This window comes from Boleophthalmus pectinirostris, unplaced genomic scaffold, assembly GCF_026225935.1.
Source record: "Boleophthalmus pectinirostris isolate CB_2022bp ecotype Guang Dong unplaced genomic scaffold, ASM2622593v1 HiC_scaffold_21, whole genome shotgun sequence".
In the NCBI taxonomy this organism is placed as follows: Eukaryota; Metazoa; Chordata; class Actinopteri; order Gobiiformes; family Gobiidae; genus Boleophthalmus; species Boleophthalmus pectinirostris.
The window spans coordinates 30,077,745-30,101,192 of NW_026571175.1; the positions used below are offsets into that span (position 1 = coordinate 30,077,745).

At 37.8% G+C, this 23,448-nt stretch overlaps 1 protein-coding gene across 2 annotated transcripts; it reads right to left on the reverse strand.

Moving 5' to 3' along the window:
- Positions 1-469: 469 nt before the first annotated feature.
- On the reverse strand, positions 470-22,350 carry ak2 (adenylate kinase 2). Of its 2 annotated transcripts, XM_020938006.2 has the most exons (7): positions 22,162-22,350; positions 16,810-16,935; positions 14,656-14,766; positions 14,101-14,195; positions 12,941-13,013; positions 7,640-7,853; positions 470-735 (listed from the first exon to the last, which is right to left on the reverse strand). In XM_020938006.2, the coding sequence occupies exons 1-7, from the start codon at positions 22,258-22,260 to the stop codon at positions 728-730; spliced, it is 726 nt and encodes a 241-aa protein (XP_020793665.1). In that variant the 5' UTR covers positions 22,261-22,350; the 3' UTR covers positions 470-727. The 2 variants fall into 2 exon arrangements, with proteins under 2 accessions (XP_020793665.1, XP_020793664.1); XM_020938005.2 differs by lacking the exon at positions 470-735 and having other exon boundaries at positions 7,599-7,853.
- Positions 22,351-23,448: the final 1,098 nt, after the last annotated feature.

Below are 23,448 nucleotides of genomic sequence, written 5' to 3' on the forward strand. Positions count from 1 at the left end.
GATTTCAGCTTTGGATTTACCTAAAGGTACAGCAACTGGAATTCTTTTCACTCATATTACAGACTTTCTAATGCCAATATCAGCTGTAAAAAAGGTAAAATAAAAGCATATATTAAAAAAAAGCAACAAGTTAATTGTATTCTAGAGTACTGAAGAGTAAAATCGATCAACAGAGGCCAAAAAATAGCTGGAAAACGAGAAAACTACCACTAAACCACTACATCACAAGATAAAACAGAGCATTTTGAGCTGTGGAGATGTGGACAGACTAATTATCCTGGATTACTCAAACATGTGTGAATGCAACAAAACAACTCCAGGTAGATTTTTGGTGAGGTAACAACATTTTAACATGGCTAAAAGTTCACACAAGTCAGTTCTGCACAATATCAGACCTTTAAACGGAGCAAGTTTCATTGTCAGCTCCATTAACTTATAACCCGAAGACTTAACAAATACCAGACATGAGTTGTAATAGAAAAGCATTATTTATTTGAGGAGAACGTTTCAAGACAGCTGTAGTGATGCTGGTATAATGGACAGTCAATAGAAAATGTGGTCACATTATTAGAGACTCGCAGTAAATCAAACACGCTTTTTGTAAACTATGAGGATTCTGTGTGACTTTTTGTGGATTCTCTCCCTCCGTCTGTCTGTCCATCTCTGAGTCCAGGTCTGATCCAGGTCTGATCCAGATCCAAGTCCAGTCCCGGGAGCAGCTCTGGACTCAATTTGCTGAAACAAAAAAGGAGGGAGGAGAGGAGGAGAGAGGGAGGGAGAGAGAAGGTCAATATTAGGTTTTCACTAGTATTTTCAGATGACAATCTAGGTTGATTTGAATGGAGGCAGGCAAAGTAACTACAGTTTTTATGTAAACTTGGGGTGTGGTTTGATAAATATAGCAAGATTATTTTCTAATAATCGCATTTCCAAATCAGGCTTGACATTTGTACATTTTATTTCCTTTTGAAAATCCCTCATAATTGATGTCACCTCCCGCATTCAAGAAACTTTTTCACATTTTACCAGTTTGAAAAAAGACAATATTGTTCACTTAAGTTGAAGATTATAATAACACTAGTCTTTGGTAGGTCTGGCTTTGGTCAAAGTTTAGTTTTCTAGTTTGAGTTTTGTCCTGGTTTAGTTTTAAATGCCGACTGGTTTGACATTTGTTTTCATAACAAAAAAATCAGACTAAACTAGGACTAAACCCAGATTTGGAATAGACTAGACTTGGACCAAACCAGGACTACATCAGCCCTAAACACAGCTTTACAAGAGTAAACCACCTAAAAAAATAAAACATCTGTACTTTTCAGTTTTTTTTGAAACTTGACAAATTAAAAATCATTGAGTCCCGAGGGTGTAATCTGTTTAAAAAAAAAAGTGAGGCTATTACATGCAGCATTATTAAATACATTCTTAAAGAGGGGGTATTTTACTTCTATGGAGTTAATTGCAAACACATCACATATTTAGTAGGGATGTAACAATAACTGAAAATATCGTGATATTGTATCGTCAAAGTTCTCACAATATACTGAATTACAAGTGTCTTTGCTTAAATTAAGAGTTGCGGTGCAGCAATAGCTAAAAAAAAAAAAAAAAGGACAGAGGGAACTACATAGACCATGATCCTTTGCTCCATTTCAGTGCAGACTACATGAAGAAATAACAGTTTTAAGCACTTTTAAGTCTTTTACAGTCTACATTCTTTGGATTAAGTCTTGTCAAGGCATTTTAAGAGGAAAAAGTATCATTAACAGTTTTGTTATCCTCCACAAAATACCGCAACAAATATCGCAACATGAGGTTCATACCGTGAAGATATTGTATCGTGAGACTTGGATATCGTTACACCCCTAATATTTCGATCACCATGCTCCCTTTTATCATTCTGAAAATACTATATTCTCCAAAAAAAGATGTATTACCATGTTTTACTTGTGTTTTTGTTGTCTGTGTGCATCCCACTAATGAAACTACCACCCATCACATCAGTGGCGGTGTGCAGTTTCGTATCATGTTTTTGTGTATTCATGGAAAATTGTCGTGTGGGAACATGGGTGACGCGTGTTTTTGTGGGTTGAGCGCTGTATAGAATCTTACAACTAACCGTAAGAATGGTTTGAATAGGGCCCAGAAAAGATCGCTAAATGACTCAAACATGCACGATCTCTCCAAGCATGTTTTTGATGAAATAACAACATTATAACATGGTAGAAAGCTAAAAATTGCTATAGATTTCGCATAATACCCCCTCTTTAAACTTAAGCTTGGTGAGACAGCAGAACATCTGCTTCTGTTTTGATGCCTTTGGCCTCCGAAGAGACACATTTGTATTCAGGAACATTGACGTCATAGTTTTGGACTGCACTGCCCCAGGACGACACAGGAGCAGAGGACAGTTTAACAGGTATAATGGACGCACTTTAAATCCCATATTTAAAGGTGCACTGTGTAACTTTTCTGGTGGAGGACCCGTCATATGCTTGTCTCCATGAAGATGTGCCTAGAAATCCAGAGTATGAACGTAAACTTGCACAGACTTGCAAGCCAAATTATAGGTTAGGTTTGTGAAGACGCAACCCCACTCACAGTAAGATAAAGATATATTAAGCAATAAATAAAACTTGTAGCTGAATAAATGCAAGACAGATTTGTTTAATATTATACTGTGGACAATTTAAACTAAAGCTTTAAAGGGACAGTTCAGAATTTTGGACATAGGACCTCATTTCCTAGTGGGCCAGAGTATTCAATACGTGTGGAGACACTTTTTAAAATATTCCATCCAGTCCTTGTATTTGCAGAGGTCACTGGTGCTAGACTAGTGCATGTCAATGGCCATAGTTATCCTGCCACTAAAAACAGTCTTACCCACTCCACAAAGCACCCGAAGAAAATCTATTATTACACCAGACTGTCGATGTAAATGTCTGTGTTGATAGAATAATGTTTAAAATAAAACTAACCTTGCATCGCATGAATCGTCGCATGTTGAGGGACTATTTTCTCATATATCAGTCCGCCGCTGCCAAGTTTTCTATCAGGAGGTACAACTCGCTGCTGCTGCTCAGACATAAATCCTTTGAATGCAAGTTTTACATCTAAAATTATTCTATCAACACAGACATTCACATCAACAGTCTGGCGTAATAATAGTTTTGCTTCGGGTGTTTTGTGGAGTGGGTAAGACTGTTTTTAGTGGCAGGATAACTATGGCCATTGACATGCACTAGTCTAGCACCAGCGACCTCTGCAAATACAAGGACTGGACGGAAAATTTAAAAAAGCGTCTCCACACGTCTCCAACACTAAACAATTTTGGACTACCTTGTGACCAAATTATGTCCAAAACTTCAAACTGTGCCTTTAACATGGAGACAAACAGGTTGAGGACCCTCTCCAGAAAAATCACACAGTGCACCTTTAATCAAATGTTTGAGTTTAGCAAACAAACATATCTAATCTAACCACAGTTTCAAACAAAATACATGGAAAAAGAAATGTGAAAAGTCCATTGGAAGCCGCATCAAGAAGTGCCAGGAAACTACCCCAAAACCAGCAAAACCAAAAGCTCAAAAAAGCTTTAACTGAAGGTACATTACATAACTAGATCATTTACAAAAGAAAAAAAGGCTTCTGTGTCTTATTTATCGCGGAAAAGCAATATCCTTGTTATATTTTGAGACTTAGTACTTTAAAGGTTCTAGTAGTGGTTGAGTAGATTTGAGCCAGATGAGATGAAGTCTGGAATGCACAAGTCCCATTTGTTTGAACAAGCAAAGTCAAATAATCACCAGTTTCTAGGCTACAGTCGCAATAATATTAGGACATACTGTACTTGCTTGTAGCTGTATTCAAAATAAAGATAGAAAAAAAAGATCTGAAGTACATACATAACTGATACTTTCTGCAATACACTCTACATCTCCACAAATATACAACAAAAACTCAAGTGCATTATCTGTCAAGAGACACAAGGTCCAAAACAGATCAACTTTTGTCTTTTTAAATTCTTCTAGGACACTAAATACCTGTTTTTGGTCACACTTGCTCAAAAACATTTTCAGTTCTGCTATGAGAACTTGTTTTGTAGTAATATTATATATTTAAATCATTGCAAACTTAAGAGGTCCTATATTACGCACAGTTGACTCTTGTGACCTTTAACGTGACACATGTTTCCTCCTCGAAAGCAGATCTGGAGTTTTGTTTTGTTTCATTCACACATGTTTAAGTAACACTTTATTATTAGTCTGTCAACAACCTCAAAGCTCAAAATGCTCAGTTCCACTTAGTGATTTAACAGCTCCTTTTACCTTTAGTTCAGTAGAGATTGGTAATTCCAGAGCTGAAATTATCCAAATGATTCTAGTGAAGTTGTATGGAGTTTAAAAACACAGTGGAGCACTTTCTGTATTACTACTTGTGTTTTCAGATTGAGAGAAAAACAAGCCTAAATGCGTAGGGTTTGCGTGTTAAACGTGTGTGAATGAAACAAAACAACTCCAGGAAATAGCGTAACAACATAAATCAGAAAAAAAGTGTACCGTATTTTTCAGACAATAAGTCACACTTTTTTTCATGTTTTGGGTGTTTCCTGCGACTTATACTCCAGTGCGACTTATATATTAAAATTTTCAGACTGACAGCCGTGAGAGGCTCTAGGCTTGTGTTTCAGGATCTAGTACTACTATTACTCCTGTACCACTGTCACTTCACTCTACTGCACATGTCTCCTGCAGAAAAAGCCGCTGTCTCGCTGCAAATAGTGAAATATTTAGCTGAAAACAGTAATCGAGCAGCAGAAAGAAAGTTTGGAGTGAGCGAGAAACTTGTGAGGGACGGGCGAAAAGCGGGAATGGAGAACACAGCACATGTAACTTTCCTGGAAGTCACTGGATGAATCGACAAAGTCTGAACTTCAATGAAAAACTGAAACCATCCTGTCGGGATTCAGAAACGCCGGAATAATTCTAACTGGAACTGATGCTGAGTCTGATGACAGCTACACAGAAGAGGAAGTGGCGCTCCGTTTACATCATGTACTACGGTTTATCTCCAGAGGTGGAGCAGAAGTGACACCGAGGATGAAGAATTCAATGGATTTAGTGATTTGGAGTGAGATCGTGAGTTTGGTAAACTTATTTTCTGTTGTTTATGCTATAATTATCTAAATAACTGTTAACATGTTACATTAACATATTAACAGTAAACATATTCTGTTGTTATTACTATAATTTGCCTTTCAAGATAAAATGGTGGTTCCTAGTCTCTGATTTTACAAAATACATTTCCCCAAAAAGTGTGACTTATAGTCCGGTAAAATACGGTAATCTAGGCCTTTTATGTTGAGCAATGGGTGATGCTATAACATTTAAAAGCCTATATATACACACAGTTTAATATTAAGGTGCATTTTAAGTAACAAAGACTACATTTGACCCACAGCTTCACATGGTTTGAATATCTCTGGAATTACTGGGGCAATAAACACAAAAAAAATACTAGTGCAATTGCAAATATCCATTTCAACACAAGTCAGAAATGGGAAAAAGCAGACAACTGACAATCTAACTGGAGTTTGTCTGCGCTAAGGTCACATTAACCCGTTTTGTTTACACAGCTGCGGAGTTGCACTTTAGATCTTTGCTGGGACATTACTTTCGCAACGTGAAGTACGCATTAGCATGATAGCTGCAGCTTTATCGTGACTGAAAACTGAAAAGCTCTTGTAAACTCATCAAGGTGCATAATTAGGATGCTTGGAATGCAAAAGGTAAGTGAGGAATATATTTGGACCACTGTAAACTTTCTAAAATGAACCAGTTCTGTTTTTTTCACATTTCTAAACAGTAAAAATCAGATAAAGTGCCTTGAACTACATTTGAGATTTTGAGATTACCTGACCAGCCAGAACCACACGCATTAACCAAACTTTACAAAGACGAGTAGATCTGGAGCTGTGTAATGTCTCCTTGATTTCGGAGGGAGTGATTGACAGGTGGATTAACCAATCAGAGAGAAGCAAGCTCCATTTGTGTCAAAACAAAACAAACGTGGCTGCTTATACAAAAAAAGGGAGAGAAATCTACATACAGCAATGAAAAATGGCATTGATTTTCTTAGAATCAACAATAAAAGCACCAAACTATTACTTATTTCAGGTAAAAGAAGGTATATGTTTTGTTTGAAGAGATGTTTTCTGAGTTTGTGAGACACGTGATCCAAATTAGCAGCTGTGTTTGGATCGTCTCAAGTTTAGACACAAGTTTCTCACGCTCTATGGTCCATTTCTAGACCCTTCCGGATTCAAAGTAAATGTGGCGGGACTGGCTGGTCAGGCATTTTTTTTGAGATACTAAAAGAGAAAGAGGAGGTCTATAAATGTCCAGGAACAAGAATCAAATGAAAGACAGGAGTTATTGATTGAACAGAAGCCTGAGCTGCAGCAAAAGGCAAACAATACTGAACTAAAGTCAATAATCTGATGAAAGACAGCAGCAAAAATGTCAGGGAAAATGTCAAATGATTTTTTTAAATTGATTGGTTTGATTTGGGATTTGTGTCCAACTTTGTGACCAACAAAAATGAACTATTTACTGCTGTCGGTGCATCGTCAGACATAACGGACCAATTCACAAAACAATTTACAAAGTCCAGCATATGCAAGAGAATTTAATTTGTGTTTTGTTGTGACCTGGTGAAATTTAGTCTGAGGTTTAGTCTAGTCTTGGTTTGGTCCTTGTCTAGTCCTGGTCTGGTACAGTCTGGGTTTGGTCCTTGTCCAGTCCTGGTCTCGTACAGTCCTGGTTTGGTCCTTGTCCAGTCCTGGTCTGGTACAGTCTGGGTTTAGTCCACATCTAGTCCTGGTCTGGTACAGCCCTGGTTTGGTCCTTGTCTAGTCCCGGTGTGGTATACAGTCCGGGTTTGGTCCTGGTCTAGTCGAGGTATGGTATACAGTCCGGGTTTGGTCCATGTCTCGTCCTAGTCTGGTATAGTTTGGGTTTGGTCCTTGTCCAGTCCTGTTCTTGTACAGTCCTGGTTTGGTCCTTGTCCAGTCCTGGTCTTATACAGTCCTGGTTTGGTCCTTGTCCAGTCCTGGTCTTATACAGTCCTGGTCTGGTACAGTCTGGGTTTAGTCCATGTCTAGTCCTGATCTGGTACAGTCCTGGTTTGGTCCATGTTTAGTCCTGATCTGGTGCAGTCTGGGTTTGGTCCTTGCCCAGTCCTTGTCCTGGTTTGGTCCTGGTTTGGTCCTTGGTTGGGTCTGGGCTTGGTCTGGGCATGGTCTGGTTCAGGTTTTTGTTTAGTCTTGTCCTGATTCAATCTGTGTTTGGTCACCATCGTTTTTTTTTTGACAATCCTACATTTGAAGAAATTAATTTTCAGTTTTTAGAAAGAAGATAATTTTCAACAAATTAAATCACCATTCTCAATGTAATTTTTCTTCCAATATGGATTTCTGCTGTTATAAATCTAGTTTTGATCAGCATCTGTATTGATTCTAAATTGTAATCTGTTAAATATTGTTGCCTGGCTGAAGCCGCACTAACACCCCACAGACAAAGGTAGAACTCAAAGGGAGAACTCAGAGGGAGACTATTTCAAATGAAGGACACTTGGTCTTTACAGGCAGCGGCGCGAGAATCCGTGGCAATGGTGAAGGCGGCGACGATGGAGGCGAACACGACGTTGGGGTTCTGCGCGGCGTCGATGGCGGTGTGGATGCCTCGGGTGCTGTAGTACTGCACCAGGGGCACGGTCTGTCTGTGGTACGCGTCCAGACGAGAGCGAAGGGTCGTCTCGTTGTCGTCACTGCGGCGCATGAGGGGCTCCCCGGTCACCTGCGAGCACAACGAAATACACAGGGTTATTGTTAGTTTTTCAATACAAGTTTTTTTTTGTTGATTTTGATTTTACATCGAGGACCAGGTCGTAGAGACAGCAGTTACAATTAATATTTGTTTACTTTTGTGCCGTAAGAGAGATTTAAGCTCTCTGGTGGTAGTTACTCTATCTGCAAGACTCAATGGAGATGAAAAATTAAAACCAAGCTTAAAGCTATTCTGTAATTAAGTCAACCCACCCCCGTTGTATTCTCACTTTACACCACTAACCATCTATGTTACTGCTGCCTAATAGTGTACAAGCTTTCACCATTATGTGCAATATCCCAGGCAAAGAAATAACATCAACAAGGAGCTGATATAGATATTCAATATTTGGCCTGCAGCTGTGAGCAAAAACAGATATTTTGCTTTTTAAATCAATTGCGACCCACAAATTTAGGCCCCATCCACACTAGTGCGTATTCGAGTCATTTTCGTTGCGGATGCAGTGTTCATCCATAATAATCCGATGAAAAATGGCTCCAGAGACGGAACGAACTGGTGCTGCCAGCTGCCACGAATTTATATGAATACGTATTTGAGCTGGCTCTGTGTGGACCTGAAAACGTTGATACACTGACGTAGGAGCTCTAGTTGCCGTCCTTACTGGACCACGTCACTGTGACTTGCACCTTCAACACTCTGAGCCGCCATGCTCGTCTTAAAATCCAGTGTTACGTTCAGTAACAACTGAATCGCGTCATCAGTCCACAAAGAAAATATTTTTATGCTTGCCATCTTCCTCGGCTCCAAATCGGCTGCTGCAACTTCAGACACAGTGCTCCACTTCTTTGTTTTTACTGCCCACGTGAAGTTGTGATAACATGATGCCAGCCTAGTCATATGACTAGGTTTCACGTTACTGTGTGGATAGATTGTGGATGCAGAAACAATGTGTCTGGAAGCAAATCATTTCTGATACGGTGATTCGTTTCAGTGTAAATGTAGCCTTAGCTTAAATTGAAGTAATGATCAAAATTTATTTTTGAGTAAACACACAGCCATATAATGCTCTTCCATTTTGACTTTGTCTGTTCAAAAAAGACACATGGAGAATAAGGTGAGTTTTTAAATTGGTCAATGCCAATATGGAGAGATCTGTATCAATGTCGGCCAATATTGGAACCATTATATTCTCCATCCTCAATTACAAATCAGGTCTGTGGAGACTGGAGAGGTAAGTCCCCACACATCTCTCGATCTTCACTTTGGTGGTTTTGGGCTCTAGGTGGAGCATAACTGAGCCTTTACTCCTCTGTACTTGTCTTGTCCAAGCCATCTGCATGTGAACATTAAAGCCCTCAGAAGTCGTCCTCATTTTTAAACATCTGGATCCACATAATGAACAAAGAGCAGAATCCTATTAAGCTTTGCCTCGTGTCTGTATCGTCTCATTGTTGTAACTAAATAATGAGAACTTGATCGGTCACTGACCAATGCGCACAGTCTGTAAATAAAGAATCTATTTAAAACCAGGTCAGGGCAGGTTTCTGGGCTCATTCATTATTAACCTGTGACTTGATCAGACTCACTTTCCCTGTGCCTACGTCATCTGCTGCTCCTTTTCCTATCAGTCTTAAAGCTGCACTATAGAACTTTTCTGGTGGGAGTTTTGCCTGGAATATCCCACAATAAAGCATTACATTTGTCTTGCATTTTCGCAATAACAGGTGTTTTTATTGCTCAAAAATAACCCTCTTACTACAGTTACAATTACAATAGTTACAATATATACCTAGATAGAGTGCAATTTGATACAATTCAAAACAGTACAGTAAAAAATAAAGTCTAAGGTTACGCTAACACTGAAACAAATCACTATATCGCCGTATTGGAAACAATTTGCATCCAGATACATCGTTTCTGTGTCTGCAATCAAAGCCTGAAACGTCACATGACTAGGCTGGCATTACGACGTCATGTGGGTGGTAAAAACAAGGAAGTGGAGCACCATGTCTGAAGTTGCAGCAGCTGATTTCGAGCCGAGGAAGATGGCAAGTGTGAAAACAGTCTTTTCGTGGACCGACGACAAGGTTTAGTTGTTACTGTGCGTTTCCCGTTTGTCTATGGGTTTGTTTAAACTGTTTTCCGCAATAGCGTCACATGATCGATGTCACGACCCCAGCGATTCAGGAAAGGTGCAAGTCACAGTGACGGGGTCCAATAAGGACACAACTAGAGCTCCTACGTCGGCGTATCAGTGTTTTCAGGCATCCACACAGTGCCGGATCAGATCTGTACTCAGATTAATTCATGGGAGCTGGCGGCACCAGATTTCTGTCTCTGGAGCCATTTTCCATGGGATTAGTGTGGACAAACACTGCATCCACAACGAAAATGACTCGAATACTAGTGTGGCCTAAATCATAGTTGTCATACCAAAAGTCTTTATTAAACCACTACTTGAAAGGTTAATATAAAATACACCCATTCTAAAAAGGTTCTATATTGACTCTTGTGAACTTTCAGCCATGTTGTTACCTCATCAAAAACATTCCTGGGGTTGTGTTTTGTTTCATTCACACATGTTTGAGTAAAGCCTTATTATTAGTCTGTCTACATCTCAAAGCTCATAATGCTCTGTTCCACCTTGTGATATCCATGAAGCAGTACATTTCATCTTAACAGCACCTTTTACCTTTAGTTCAGGCATTACAGGGCTGAAATCATCTAAATGATTTAAGTGAAGGTGTGTGGATCTTAAAAACACAGTGGAGCACTTCCTGTATTACCACATGACATCACAAAGTGGAACTGTGTTTGCGAGAAGAACTCAGCCTAAATACGCAGGATGTGTGTGTTAAAAATGTATGAATGAAAACACAACTCCAGGCACGTTTGTTTTTTGACAAAACAAGATTATAGAATAGATAATACATTTGCGTAATATGGGCCCTTTAATCATCAAAACAGTGAATATGTCAAATGTGTTGCATAAACAAGTTTCTTTCCTCTATACAAGCAACAAAATTCTAGTGCTGCCACAAAATATCATAAAATCAGACAAGAGTATATTTTACTATTTTACAGTCTCGATATCGTGAGCTGCTGTATCGATATATTGACAATGCTACTTCTTACTGTGAGCGAGTTCGTTTATCCACAGATACACAACTTGATCTGCTTGCTTTCATGGAGATAGACAAGTTTAATGCCACACTCTGAAACATTCCAGGCAAAGCAATATAATTTCCATGGAGTGTACCTTCCAGCAGAAAGGTTACACAGTGCACCTTTAAATGAATCCTACTTTGGTTACACCTTTAGAAAAACAAAACATCTTGTTGTTGTGAAAGTGAACCTGCAATACCGCGTTTGGCAACAAGCTGTTTTTATAAAGAAAACACCACAAAAGGTCAGATAGTTATCGAGCCATCTGCCCCGTCGTCACGTTTCACAAACAAAACACAAGAAGCACATGGAGGCTTCAGTTAAATGAGTTAAATGTATCAGGAACACATAAAATTCTAGCGAAGTTCAAACCAGGGTGACTATTTTTAGAGATGGGTATCATTAAAGCTGCACCGTGTAACTTTTCTGGTTGGGGGTCTGTCTCCTGCTTGCTTCTATGGGTATTATGGTGGTCCATCAAAAAAAAAAGTTTTAGATAATCTCGATTAGAACATCAAGTTTTAGTTTTCGAAAAGATGATTTAGGAAGAAAAATGAAATATTTTAGAGGTTGCTCAAGCTGCATCAAGTTTCCAGGAAAATGATTAACTTTCTAACTTTTTATGGACTTTCTAAGTAATTTTAGTGCAAGTTTCTGTTTGCAGAATAAAATTACAAATTATTCGAATAAGTCTTATTTATTGGTTCGCGATGTTCTTGTATAAAGGCCCTATAAGGCAATTTTCAAGTGTCTTAAGCAACCACTAAATATTAATTAATTTGTAAGGATGTAACAATAACCAAAATATTGTGATATCGTATCATCAAAAGTCTCACAATAATATTGTGGACTGTCACAATATATATCAAATTGCAAGTCTCTTTACTTAAATTGATTGTTATGATGCAGCAATAGCAAAAAAAAAAAACAGAGGGAACTACATAGACCATGATCCTTTGGTGTTAACATTAATAACACTTAACATTAATAAGACTTTAAAATCTTAATTCTTCTTATTACAACAGTACCAATGTTTTTTAAAGAAGTAAGTAGCACATTCACAGTTTTATTAGCCCCCGCAAATATCGCAATAAATATAGTATCGTGAGTTTTGGATATCATACACTATTAATTTGCTTAACATTTGGACTCAAACATTTTGGCCAGATATGGAACCAAATGCCACATGGTTCTAATCTTTTTGGACCACCCTAATGGGTATGCTGTTGCTCTGCCTGAAATTTTCCACAGTGTGACATTAAACAGCTCTACCTTACAGTTATTTAATTACAGGTGGTTTCATAGCTCAAAAATACTTAGAAAAACAAGCATTGTGACTGTGAGCGGGGTCGCCTCTACACAGATCTGACCCGTAACTCTTTATTTTTAATGTCTACATCTCCAAAGCTCAAAATGCTCTGGTCCAAACTGTGATAACTTGAAAACTACTGCTTCATGAAAACAGCTACTCATTACCTTGAGTTCAGTCGAGATTGGCAAAGGGCTGAAATTATCCAAATGATTCTAGTGAAGGTATGTGGAGTTTAAAAGCACACTGGAGCACTTCCTGTATGTATATGACATCAGTTTCAAAGAAGAACTCTAATTAATTTGTGTGTTAAACATGTGTGAATGAAATAAAACAATTGCAGGTCTGTTTGTGATGAGGAAACAACATTAAAACATAGATAGGCAAACAGGTTATATGAGCCATCTAATTATCAGACTTCCCTTCGCACCATAAAATACCTTTGGCTCTTCCTATTTCCAACTAATGCATTTAAAACAGATCTCATCTTTGCTTTGCCGTCCTCAATTTCGCACTGAACTGCGTCACTGGTCGAAAATAGCCCAGTCTGTGTGCAATTTTCAGCTCTACTTTGGCCTCAGGTAGGTGGGAGCATAAATGGGCCGATATTGAAAATACTTACGTCATCTTTCATGGGCACTTTGGGCGGGTTGAACTCCTCGTGGTAGGAGCGGCCGCTGGGTTGATGGATCAGTCTGGTAATGAAATCAAATGGAGGAGACGAGGTTAAAGTGGAAGAAGAGGAGGAGGAGGAGGTCGAACCAGAGCCCGGAGTGACTCACTCCAGGCTCGCAGCCCACATGCCGTTCTTGTACAACTCAGGCTGGATGTAGGTTTTGTTACAGCAAAGTGTGGTAATAAATATTGTGGAGATTTGTGGCACAATAGAGACTAGTCCACTATAAAAAAAAACTGCCTGTATCATCCAAAACAATTAGTTATAAGACAAATATGAATAGATCTTTTATAAACAAAGACAGCGGCATTATTAAATCAAAATAAAAAAAATGTACAATAAATACAAATAATACACTTTATTTGTAAATATTTTAGATTTAGAAGTTGTGAGTCATTATAATTCAAGTTTCATCTGGTTGATAATCCATTTAAAAAGTCTCGATTACTCAAATATATTCACGGCTGACTGGTCGTCTACTAAAATAATCATTAGTTGCAGGCCTGGTGGTGAAACTTAATTTTAAAATTTCAGTATTCAGTGTTTTTTTGACAACACCTGTGGTAGGTCTGGGCAAAATATCAATTAAATGAAATTTGAAGTTCAAACCAATTCGTTTTCGGGAAAAATAAAAATTTCTTGTATTGAAAATTGCAATGAAAATACAAGAATGGCCGTGGTGCTTTGAAATCAGTGATGTCAAATTCAGTGTTGGGGCTAAATGTTTTATAAACGAGATAAAAGAATCTGTTGCATTAAAGATCTTCCCAGTGGCCAATGGGTTAAATATGATTGCTGATTGATATAATCTTTTCAGTTATGACCATTTACTGTAGTTTGCAGAATATTTTTAGTGGAGTGGGAATATTGAATGGATATTTTGGAAAAAAAAAATTGACCATCAAAACCGCCCAGTCCTAACCAGTAGGAAATAGGTAGGAAATAAAATTGATAATTGGAATAACAAGCGATACAGAAACTGTCAATTTTGAACACAGCCCTTCCATTAAAAATTGTTGTGAGTTTTGGACATGAGTTTAAAATGTTATAATTTATAATAAAACAAATGCATAAATGTGTTTTAGAGATAGAATAATCCCTCGTACCTGCCACAGATCCTGCGAACCAACAGAGAATCATCAACAGCAAACTCAATGACAGAGTCCAGCTTCTCCTGCCTCTTGTCCAGAAGCTCATCGAGCTGTGGACAGAAACAAACAAACACTGCATCACTGAACACATCCCAATCAAATTAAAGGTGCATTGTGTAACTTTTCTAGTGGAGAGTCTGTCAAATGCTTTTCTTCATGGAAATGTCATTGCTCTGCCTGAAATGGTTCTATCTTGCATTCATTAAATTACAGGTGGTTTTATAGCTCAACAATATGTAAAAACAGGCATTCTGATTGTGAGCGGCGTTGCCTCTCCACAGATCTGACCTGTAACTCGATCTGGTTTGGTCTCCATGAAGATAGAAAAGTTTAATGACACACTGTGAAACATTCCAGACAAAGTAATAACATCTCCACTGAGAAAAGCACTTGTCAATGCACCTTTAAATAAGTCCTCAAATATCTGCTAAACGCATGAATGAAATTGAGAGTTTTAAGTTTGTGTTTGTGAATTGTTTGATATGCGGTTGTCATGGATACGTGACTGACCATCTCTGCCTGTTTGACTGTTCGGGGGAATCCGTCCAATAGGAATCCTTTGCTGCAGGGAGGCGTGTCCAGGTTCTTCTCGATGAGCTCCACCACCATCTCATCGCTCACCTACAGAAACACCAAATTCAGATCAGATACAATTTATTTTTTACATCATGACAAACAATAAAACTATGTGAAACTGTTTAAAATGTTCCTTTAACCCTTTTCGAAATTTCAGAATTGTGATTTTAACATTTAAATACTTAAAAATGTCCAATATAAAGCATTATTTAGTAGATGCAATCAGCAAAAAGCGCCAGTAATTTCCTCCACAAACAAAATACCTTTTCAATTCTGCATAAAACTGCTAACCCTGCAGTTTGGATCTGCACACATGTTCTCAAATGTGATTCTTTGTTTTTACTTTGTCATTTCATATTTTAGTTTAATCAATTTTCCTGGATGCGTTTAAATGGTCAACTTTTAGCAGAATCCCATTACTAAAATATAAACTGCAAATCTATCACACCTGCAATGTTGATCAGAATAATGCAATATTTTTTCCCGAATTGTTAAAACCTATACTGAAAAATTAAAAACCAAACTCAAAATAAACATCCATGGCAAAAGAAAAAAGAAGAGGAGACAGCAGAGGGATTACATAAACATCCATGATTACTTAAACACATTTGTTTGTACTGTGAAGTAATTTAAAACTAAAGGTATATTTTAGATTAGAGGATTACATTACATTATTAAAAGGTTAAAAACGTTCAGTCTAGCATATTACAAGTGTTAGTCAGTTCAAGTAACATAATTATCTGCTTATGTTGAACTTTATTTTTACACTTTTCTAATTTTCCTCAACAGGAAAGTGGAGAGGTGTTAGCAGCAAGTACGAAAACTAATAGCAAAACTAGACACTCATTTGAGCAGGTATTGATACAAAAAAAAGTCACATTCAGAGGAAAAAATTAACCTTTCCTGAGTAGCTTTAGAATGATCTTGAGCTGTATAAAAACAAGTATTTTCTGGACTATAAGTCACACTTTTTTCTGTCGCGACTTATGTATTAAAATTTTCACACTGAAGCCGCGAAAGGCTCTAGTCTTGTGTGTCAGTATCTTCTGCTCCTATTACTCCTGTACCACTGTCACTTGGCTCTAGTGCGCATGTCTCCTGCAGAAAAAGCCTCTGTTCTGCTGCGAATAGTGAAATATTCAGCCGAAAACGGTAATCGAGCAGCAGAAAGAAAGTTTGGAATGAGCGAGAAACTTGTGAGGGACTGGCAAAAAGCGGGGATGGAGAACACAACTTCATGGCAACCGGGAGGGTGCCCCATGAAACTTTCCTGGAAGTCACTGGACGGATCAACAAAGCCTGGACTTCAGTGACAACCGAAACCATCCTGTCGGGATTCAGAAAGTCCGGAATAATTCTAACTGGAACTGATGCTGAGTCTGATGACAGCTACAGAGACAGCGGCGCTCCGTTTACCTCCGCTCAGAAGTGAAACAGGATGAAGATTTTAATGGATTTAGTGACTTGGAGTGAGATGGAGAGTTTGGTAAACTTGTTCTGTTCTGTTGTTTATGTTATAATTATCTGAAGACCTGTTCATATGTGACGTTAACAGTCTGTTGTTCTCTGTTCTATTGTTGTTACTGTAACTTGCCTTTCAAGATGAATTTTCTGTTCCTGGTCTCTGATTTTATAAAAGAAACTTTTCAGTTCCGATATTGATCCTATGTCGGCTCATATCCGATATATTGACCAATCAGCGTAGGGAGTGAAAATGGTATTTTATTCTCTCAAAATACAGTTTTAACTTATTACAAAACTGACCTGACTGTGTTGTGTAAGTGTTATGTATCCTGCAAATAATTACGGAACACCTTTGTATAAATTAAAGATCAAACATCATGATATGGCCTGGGCCTATATCAGTCAGTTCAGAGTCCAAACAGGATAATCGACTGAACTGATATCAGGGAACTGACACTGCAAATTTTCCCGAATCAGCATCGATATTTGATACTAGTATCGTATCGGTGCATCTCTACTCTTGTCTAAATAAAGAGTTTTTATGATCATCGAAATCTGTACAAAGTCTACTCCTTAGTATCGAAATAGAGTTTGTAATTGCAGTTTGGTGACAACATTAGTTACCAGTTTTCCAGAGTCCATGGTCTTTTTGAGTCTTTTCCCGAGCTCGGAGCCTGAAGCCACCATGGCCCTGAGCATGTCCCCTGTGGCCAAGTGACACACACAGTACTTCTCTGCCAGACGAGGGGCCTGCAAAAACAACACAAAAATCTGTCAGAACTCACAGCTATGGAGAGAAAAGAGGTACAAACTTCATTCTTCAACTTCACAATAATGCTGTGGTGGAAGAAAATAAATGCTACTTGATATAGACACTGGTATGTATTGTTTATTTATTTAGACTTAGACAAACTTTACAGATCCACAAGGGAAATTACTTGGACACAGAAGCTCAAACATCACAATATAATATAATAGTAAAGAGTAAAGATCCAAATAGTAATAATAAAATCAAAATAAGCAGCAAAAATAGCAAGAGACTGGTGTCCAATAAAGGCGTAATTATATAAATCTGAATATGTTTATATATTTTTGCACTGTTGCACTGTTTTTCCTTGTATATAACTGTGATATACTGCATTTAATTTTCACAAGACAAGAAAAGACACAAGACTGGGTTCACGAGAACGAGAAATTACGACATTTTAACATAATTCCTAAAACATAAACATCATGACTCAGTTCCCAATTTTGGCTGTTGAAATGCTGAAATGCAAACACTTTGGGGGTGAAAAAAAAAAAAAAAAAAATCACACGAAATAATTTTGCTCATGTGTGCACAATCTTGTGGCAGTTTTGTCACACGAGATCTTGTGTTCATATTACTATACTTCTATATTTTACATGTATATAATGAATGAATGAGAGAAGAACACTAAATATGCAGGGTTTGTGTGTGAATGAAACAAGACACAGCTCACCCCAGAGTTTGTTTTCAATAAGGAAATAACTTTCTAAATTACATATACTGTAAGTTTTGTTTCACTTAAAGTTGCAACTAATCAGAACAATCAGGACTATTTCAACGATTTATAAAATATGAGTGAACGGGTTGCAGTATATTCAGATAAATTCTTATCTACATTGATTTTATTTAACAGTGGTCATCTGGATGCGGTCTTTGACATTTTCAATTTGATAGTACTGACTTGAGAGAAATATATCTTAATTATTACTAGGAATGGGACAAAACCTCATACCGCAAGATCTCGCGAGACAAAATTATCATGAGATCGCGCACACATGCTGAAAATGATTGAGATTTTTTTTTTTTTTATGACTGATCAAGATGTTTTTATGTTTTGGATTGGATACAAACATGGAGTCAAGTACTGGTGCGTAAATTTTTTTGAGAAGCTGTAGTCCAAAAAAGCAGAGCTACAATGACAGCAAAATATTAAAATTAAAATGGGAACTGGATTGTACAATTTATTATAAAGAATGTAAAAATCTTGTCTTGTCTCGTTCTCCTTCCAATGTCTTGTCTCCTGTTGTGGAAACTGTATCCCGACAAACCCCCACTAATTACAAAACCACTCAGCTGATTTAAAGTACCTAAAGTTGCAAAGATATAATGACATCTTTACAACTTAAACTGAGTGAACTCAGAAGCAGCAGTGTCTGTGATTAAATCAACAGATCCAGGTCATGACCCCGAATGCCTGTGTGAGCTGGAGCATGAGTCTGGACACATCAGCAAAAACAAATACTACAAGAATGTGTAAGCTTTAACTGTTTTCAATGAGTTATACTGCATTTCCTCTCTGGAATTAGGGACTGAAAGAAGACCTATTGTGTTTGTGTCTGCTATATACAGTTCTTATCTGTCACAGCTCTGGATTATTATGTTTTAATTTGGACATTTTAAATCGCAACATTCATCTAAAATGACTTAAAGGTCCTACATTATGCAAAAATTACTCTTGTGAGCTTTTAGTCATGTTATAAGGCTCTTACCTCCTCAAAAACAGACCTGGAGTTGTGTTTTGTTGCATCCGCACGTTAAGAGTAACCCTGGGTTGTCTACATCTCAAAATCTGAAAATGCGCTGTTCCACCTTGCAATAACTTTAAAACTACGGCTTCATGACAGGAGAACCTTTTGTTCTGTAGAGTTTGGCCCTTCCTGTAGTACTACATGATATCACACGGTGGAACGGGGTGTTTTCTGTTTGAGAGAAGAGCTCAGCGTAAAAGTGCAGTCAGGGTTTGTGTGTTTAAAATGTGTGAATGAAACAGCATTTGCTCTAGATTTACTTGTGATGAGGACACAACAAATTATTATAGATCAGAAAATAGCTTAATATGGGCCCTTTAATAAAAACACTGACTTCTGAAAAAACAACATGGTTCCCAATGGGAGCCAACATCAACGTAAACTCCTATTGCTCCTGGACCACTGTCACTTTACTCTACTGCGCACGTCTCCTGCAGAAAGAGCTTCTGTCCTGCTGCAAGTAGTGAAATATGCAGCTGAAAATGGTAATCGAGCAACAGAAAGAAAGTTTGGAGTGAGCGAGAAACTTGTGAGGGACTGGTGAAAAGCGGGGATGGAGAACACAATTTCACTTCAACCGCGAGGGTGCACCGTGCAACTTTGCTGGTAGTCACTGGATGAATCGACAAAGCCTGAACTTCAGTGACACCGAAACCATCCTGTCGGGATTCAGAAAGGCCAGAATAATTCTAACTGGAACTGATGCTGAGTCTGACGACAGCTACACAGAAGAAGAAGCCGCGTACATCATGGATCTATGGTTTATCTCTGGAGGACGTGCAGAAGTGACACCGAGGATGACGAATTCAATGGATTTTGTGATTTGGAGTCAGATCATGAGTTTGGTAAACTTATGTTGTTTATGCTATAATTATCTGAATAACTGCTAATATGTTACATTAACATATTAACACCTATTCAGCCTGTTGTTCTCTATTGTGCTGTTATTACTGTAACTTGCCTTTCAAGATAAAATGTTGGTTCCTGGTCTCTGATTTTACACAATGCATTTCCCCAAAAAGTGCAACTCATGTTATAATGATGTATATTTTTTCTTCCTCATTCCTGCATTTTTTTGACTGGTGTGACTTATACTCCGGAAAATACGGTAACTGCTTAAAAAAACACTAAATACCACACCCAAAAGAATGCTTTTATCTACATCACAGTGTTTGGGTGTAACAACTTTGTAAAGAGAAGTGGTCGAGCAACATTTTCAAACATTAACAATTATCTTAAACCAGGCAAATTGCTGTGGCTCATTCTGTACAGCTATGAGGCACATGTTTGATCTGTGTATTGACCCCGGCCTTTGGTCATCCATCGGCCCTCTGCTTCATCTCTGCTTTGATATTTGGCCTTTGATGAACAAGGTTTGGACGTCTTTGGCTTAAACCTTTTCAAAGACATTTTACAAACAGTAGCAATATAAGGCAAATGGTAAAGTTTTCAACAATAGAGTATGAAGAAAAAAGTGTCTCACAATATTTTCAAATAAAACACACGTAGGGATCAAAAAGAAACCTCAATTTAAGCACTAGTAAAATACATATCTGTAAATCAGTGCATGAGCTTTGATGTGCCACTGTCATTTATAGTTTTATAGTTTTATTTGTGCAAATCAGATCTATAATTATTAGTTCAACTCAACGTTTGAACTTGGAATAACACGATTTAATACCTGCTCAGTTGTTTTTGCATTGCTTAGGGCTATGTGGTCAAATTAGTGTGTTGCTATCAAGAAGTTTGGCAATTTTACATTCGTTTTTAAAGTCTTGCCTCCCTGACACTTTGCAGGGGAAAGCTGTAATCTGATACAAGAAAGTACAGTGCAGAACAGGTTCACTGACTGACAAAGATAAGTTTAAAAACGGAAGTATTACACAAACTCGTGCTGAAAATGGATTCTATTAAAAGTCCTACATTACTCAATTTTCCGATGAGTTATAATATCGTTTCCTCACCATTTTGTTCACAAGTTTAACATAGAAACCCTGCATATTTAGGCTGTGATCCTTTCTCAAACGCAAACACTCTGTACCACCTTGTGATGTCATGTGGTACTACAGAAAGTGCTCCACTGCGTTTTTAAACTCCATACACCTTCACTGCAATCATTTGGATAATTTTAGATGTGAAATTGACAATCTCTACTGAATTATTGGTAAAAGGTACACTTGAAAACTATTATTACATGAGCTAAACAGACTCATAATAAAGGGTTACTCAAACATGTGTGAAAGAAACAAAACAACTGTAGGTATGTTTCTGATGAGGTAACAGCATTATAACATGGCTTAAAGCTCACAATAATCCATGTTGTGTAATGTAGGACCTTTAAATATGTACATAGCAGAGTGTAGAGAGAGAAAGAGAGAGAAAACTGCTAATTCCCCATCACAAAACAAAACTCGTCAATAAATTTGTGGATTACTTGCTGTATTACTAACATTACTATATTCGAATAAAATGAATGACAAATTTAACTCAACAAAACATCTGCGATCTAAACGTGTTTCTAAAAGCAGTACGCTTTCCACATGAAGGAAATGAAAATAAAATAAGTTATAGAAAGACAATATTGGGAAGTAACAGATTACATGTACCAGAGTTACGTAATCAGAGTACAAATTATGAGTAACTGTATTCAGTTACAGTTACTGTTTTAATGAGTTGTAATTGGATTACAGTTACTTTGTTGAAATAAATGGATTACACTGCGGTATTTTCCCGTTTTCCTGTTTTAACATTTTGGGCTAGTTCTAAACTAGATCTAAACCAGGTCTAAACCAGGACTAAAACCAGGACTAAAACCAGGTCTAAACTAGATCTAAACTAGAGCTAAACCAGGACTAAACCAGGACTAAGACCAGGTCTAAACTAGTTCTAAACTAGATCTAAAACTAAAACCAGGTCTAAACCAGGACTAAACCAGAACTCAGGTCTAAACTAGATCTAAAACAGGTCTAAAACCAGGTCTAAACCAGGACTAAACCATCCTAGTCTTTGCTACTCTACAGCAAATCAAGTAATCCAAAGTATTCAGATTACGTTACTCACTTTAAATAACTTCATGGATTCCGTTACAAACTACATTTTGGGGTATGTAATCTGTAATCTGTAATCCTTTTAAAAGTAACCTTCCCAACACTGATTACTAACATTACTAGATTCGAATAAAATGAATGACAAACTTAACTCAACAAAACATCTGCGATCTAAACGTGTTTCTAAACGCAGCACGCTTTCCGCACGAAGGAAACGAAAATAAAATAAGTTATAGAAAGAATAAGAAGTTTTGACATCTGTTAAATGTTAGCTTTAGCTTTAGCATTAGCATTAGCGGCTAACTGGACCATGCGTTTTAAAGCAGCCGGAGCCGGACGATGCTAATGCTAACAGCCGGAGCTAGCGCCTCACCTGGGTCCCTTTCCCTGCTCCCGGGGGTCCGAGCAGGATGGCCCGGATGCCCTCCTTCACATCGGCCACTGCCTCTTTGAGCTGGACGGTTGGGGCCATGTCTGGAGCGGGGAACAAACTTTTACCGAAGTCTGTCCGTGAGGTCCTCCTGCACGCAGCGCAGCCGAGTGCGACCGACAGAGGGCGCCACGGCCCGTCTTCCGAACGTGCAGAAAAACCCCGCCTCTCACGCTGACACGGAGGATTTCTAGTGGTCAATACAGCTGTCCATCATATAACACAGGCTTGCGATTGGCTAAATTTATATGCATATTCGTAGCATTCCACCCACTTCGAAGTCGGCTCCGGTTCCGGAAGTAAATTTCCTATTCATTTTCTCCGTAGACTTTTAGAAATAAAAATCTAATATTAAGAGTTCAAAGATATTACGGAGGCTAACCAGCTATTTATTAACTAAGATCTATGACACAGTCCGAAACGCAAATTTAAAATGCAAGTTTCAGATTAAAAAAATAATAAATAAATTAAATAAATGAGCCGTTTATAAAGTTTCAGAAACAGATTGTCAATAAAATTCTTGGTCTTGTGGTCATAGTTACCACGTAGCATATTAACCCTGAGCTTTCAGACTTTTTTTTTTCTTTTTTTTTTCTCATGGACAGAAAGTCTATGACAATAAAATCTACTTCCTATTGCATCGGATTGCATTACATGAAACATTTTGAGGATTATTTTCAATTCAGTTATTATTATTATTTTTTTTTTCACTCAACAGAAAGCACTCTCTTCCACTTTGTGATGTCATGTAGTAATACTGGAAGTGCTTCACTGTGTTTTTAAACTCTGTACACCTTCACTAGAATCATTTGGACAATTTTAGCCCCAGAATTGAAGTAAAAGGAGCTGTTAACTTAAAAACTACCGCCACATGACATCACAAGGTGGAGCAGAGCATTTTGAGCTTTGGAGACGTAAACAGACTAATAATAAAGGATTACTCAAACATGTGTGAATGAAACAAAACACAGCTTCAGGAGGTAATAACATTATAACATGGCTTAAAGCTCATAAGAGTACATTTTGCGCAATATAGGACAGTCTTATTACGCAACAATCTAAACCCTCATCATTCTGAAACTAATGGAATGTTTTTTATTTTACTGAGATGAGTGAAGTTAACACCACTGAATGACTGAGCGACTGCATAGACATCTTTATCATTAATACATAAATTTTCTATTCTACAAACATACATATTTGTTTGTTTAAAATACAACAGGCTGCAAA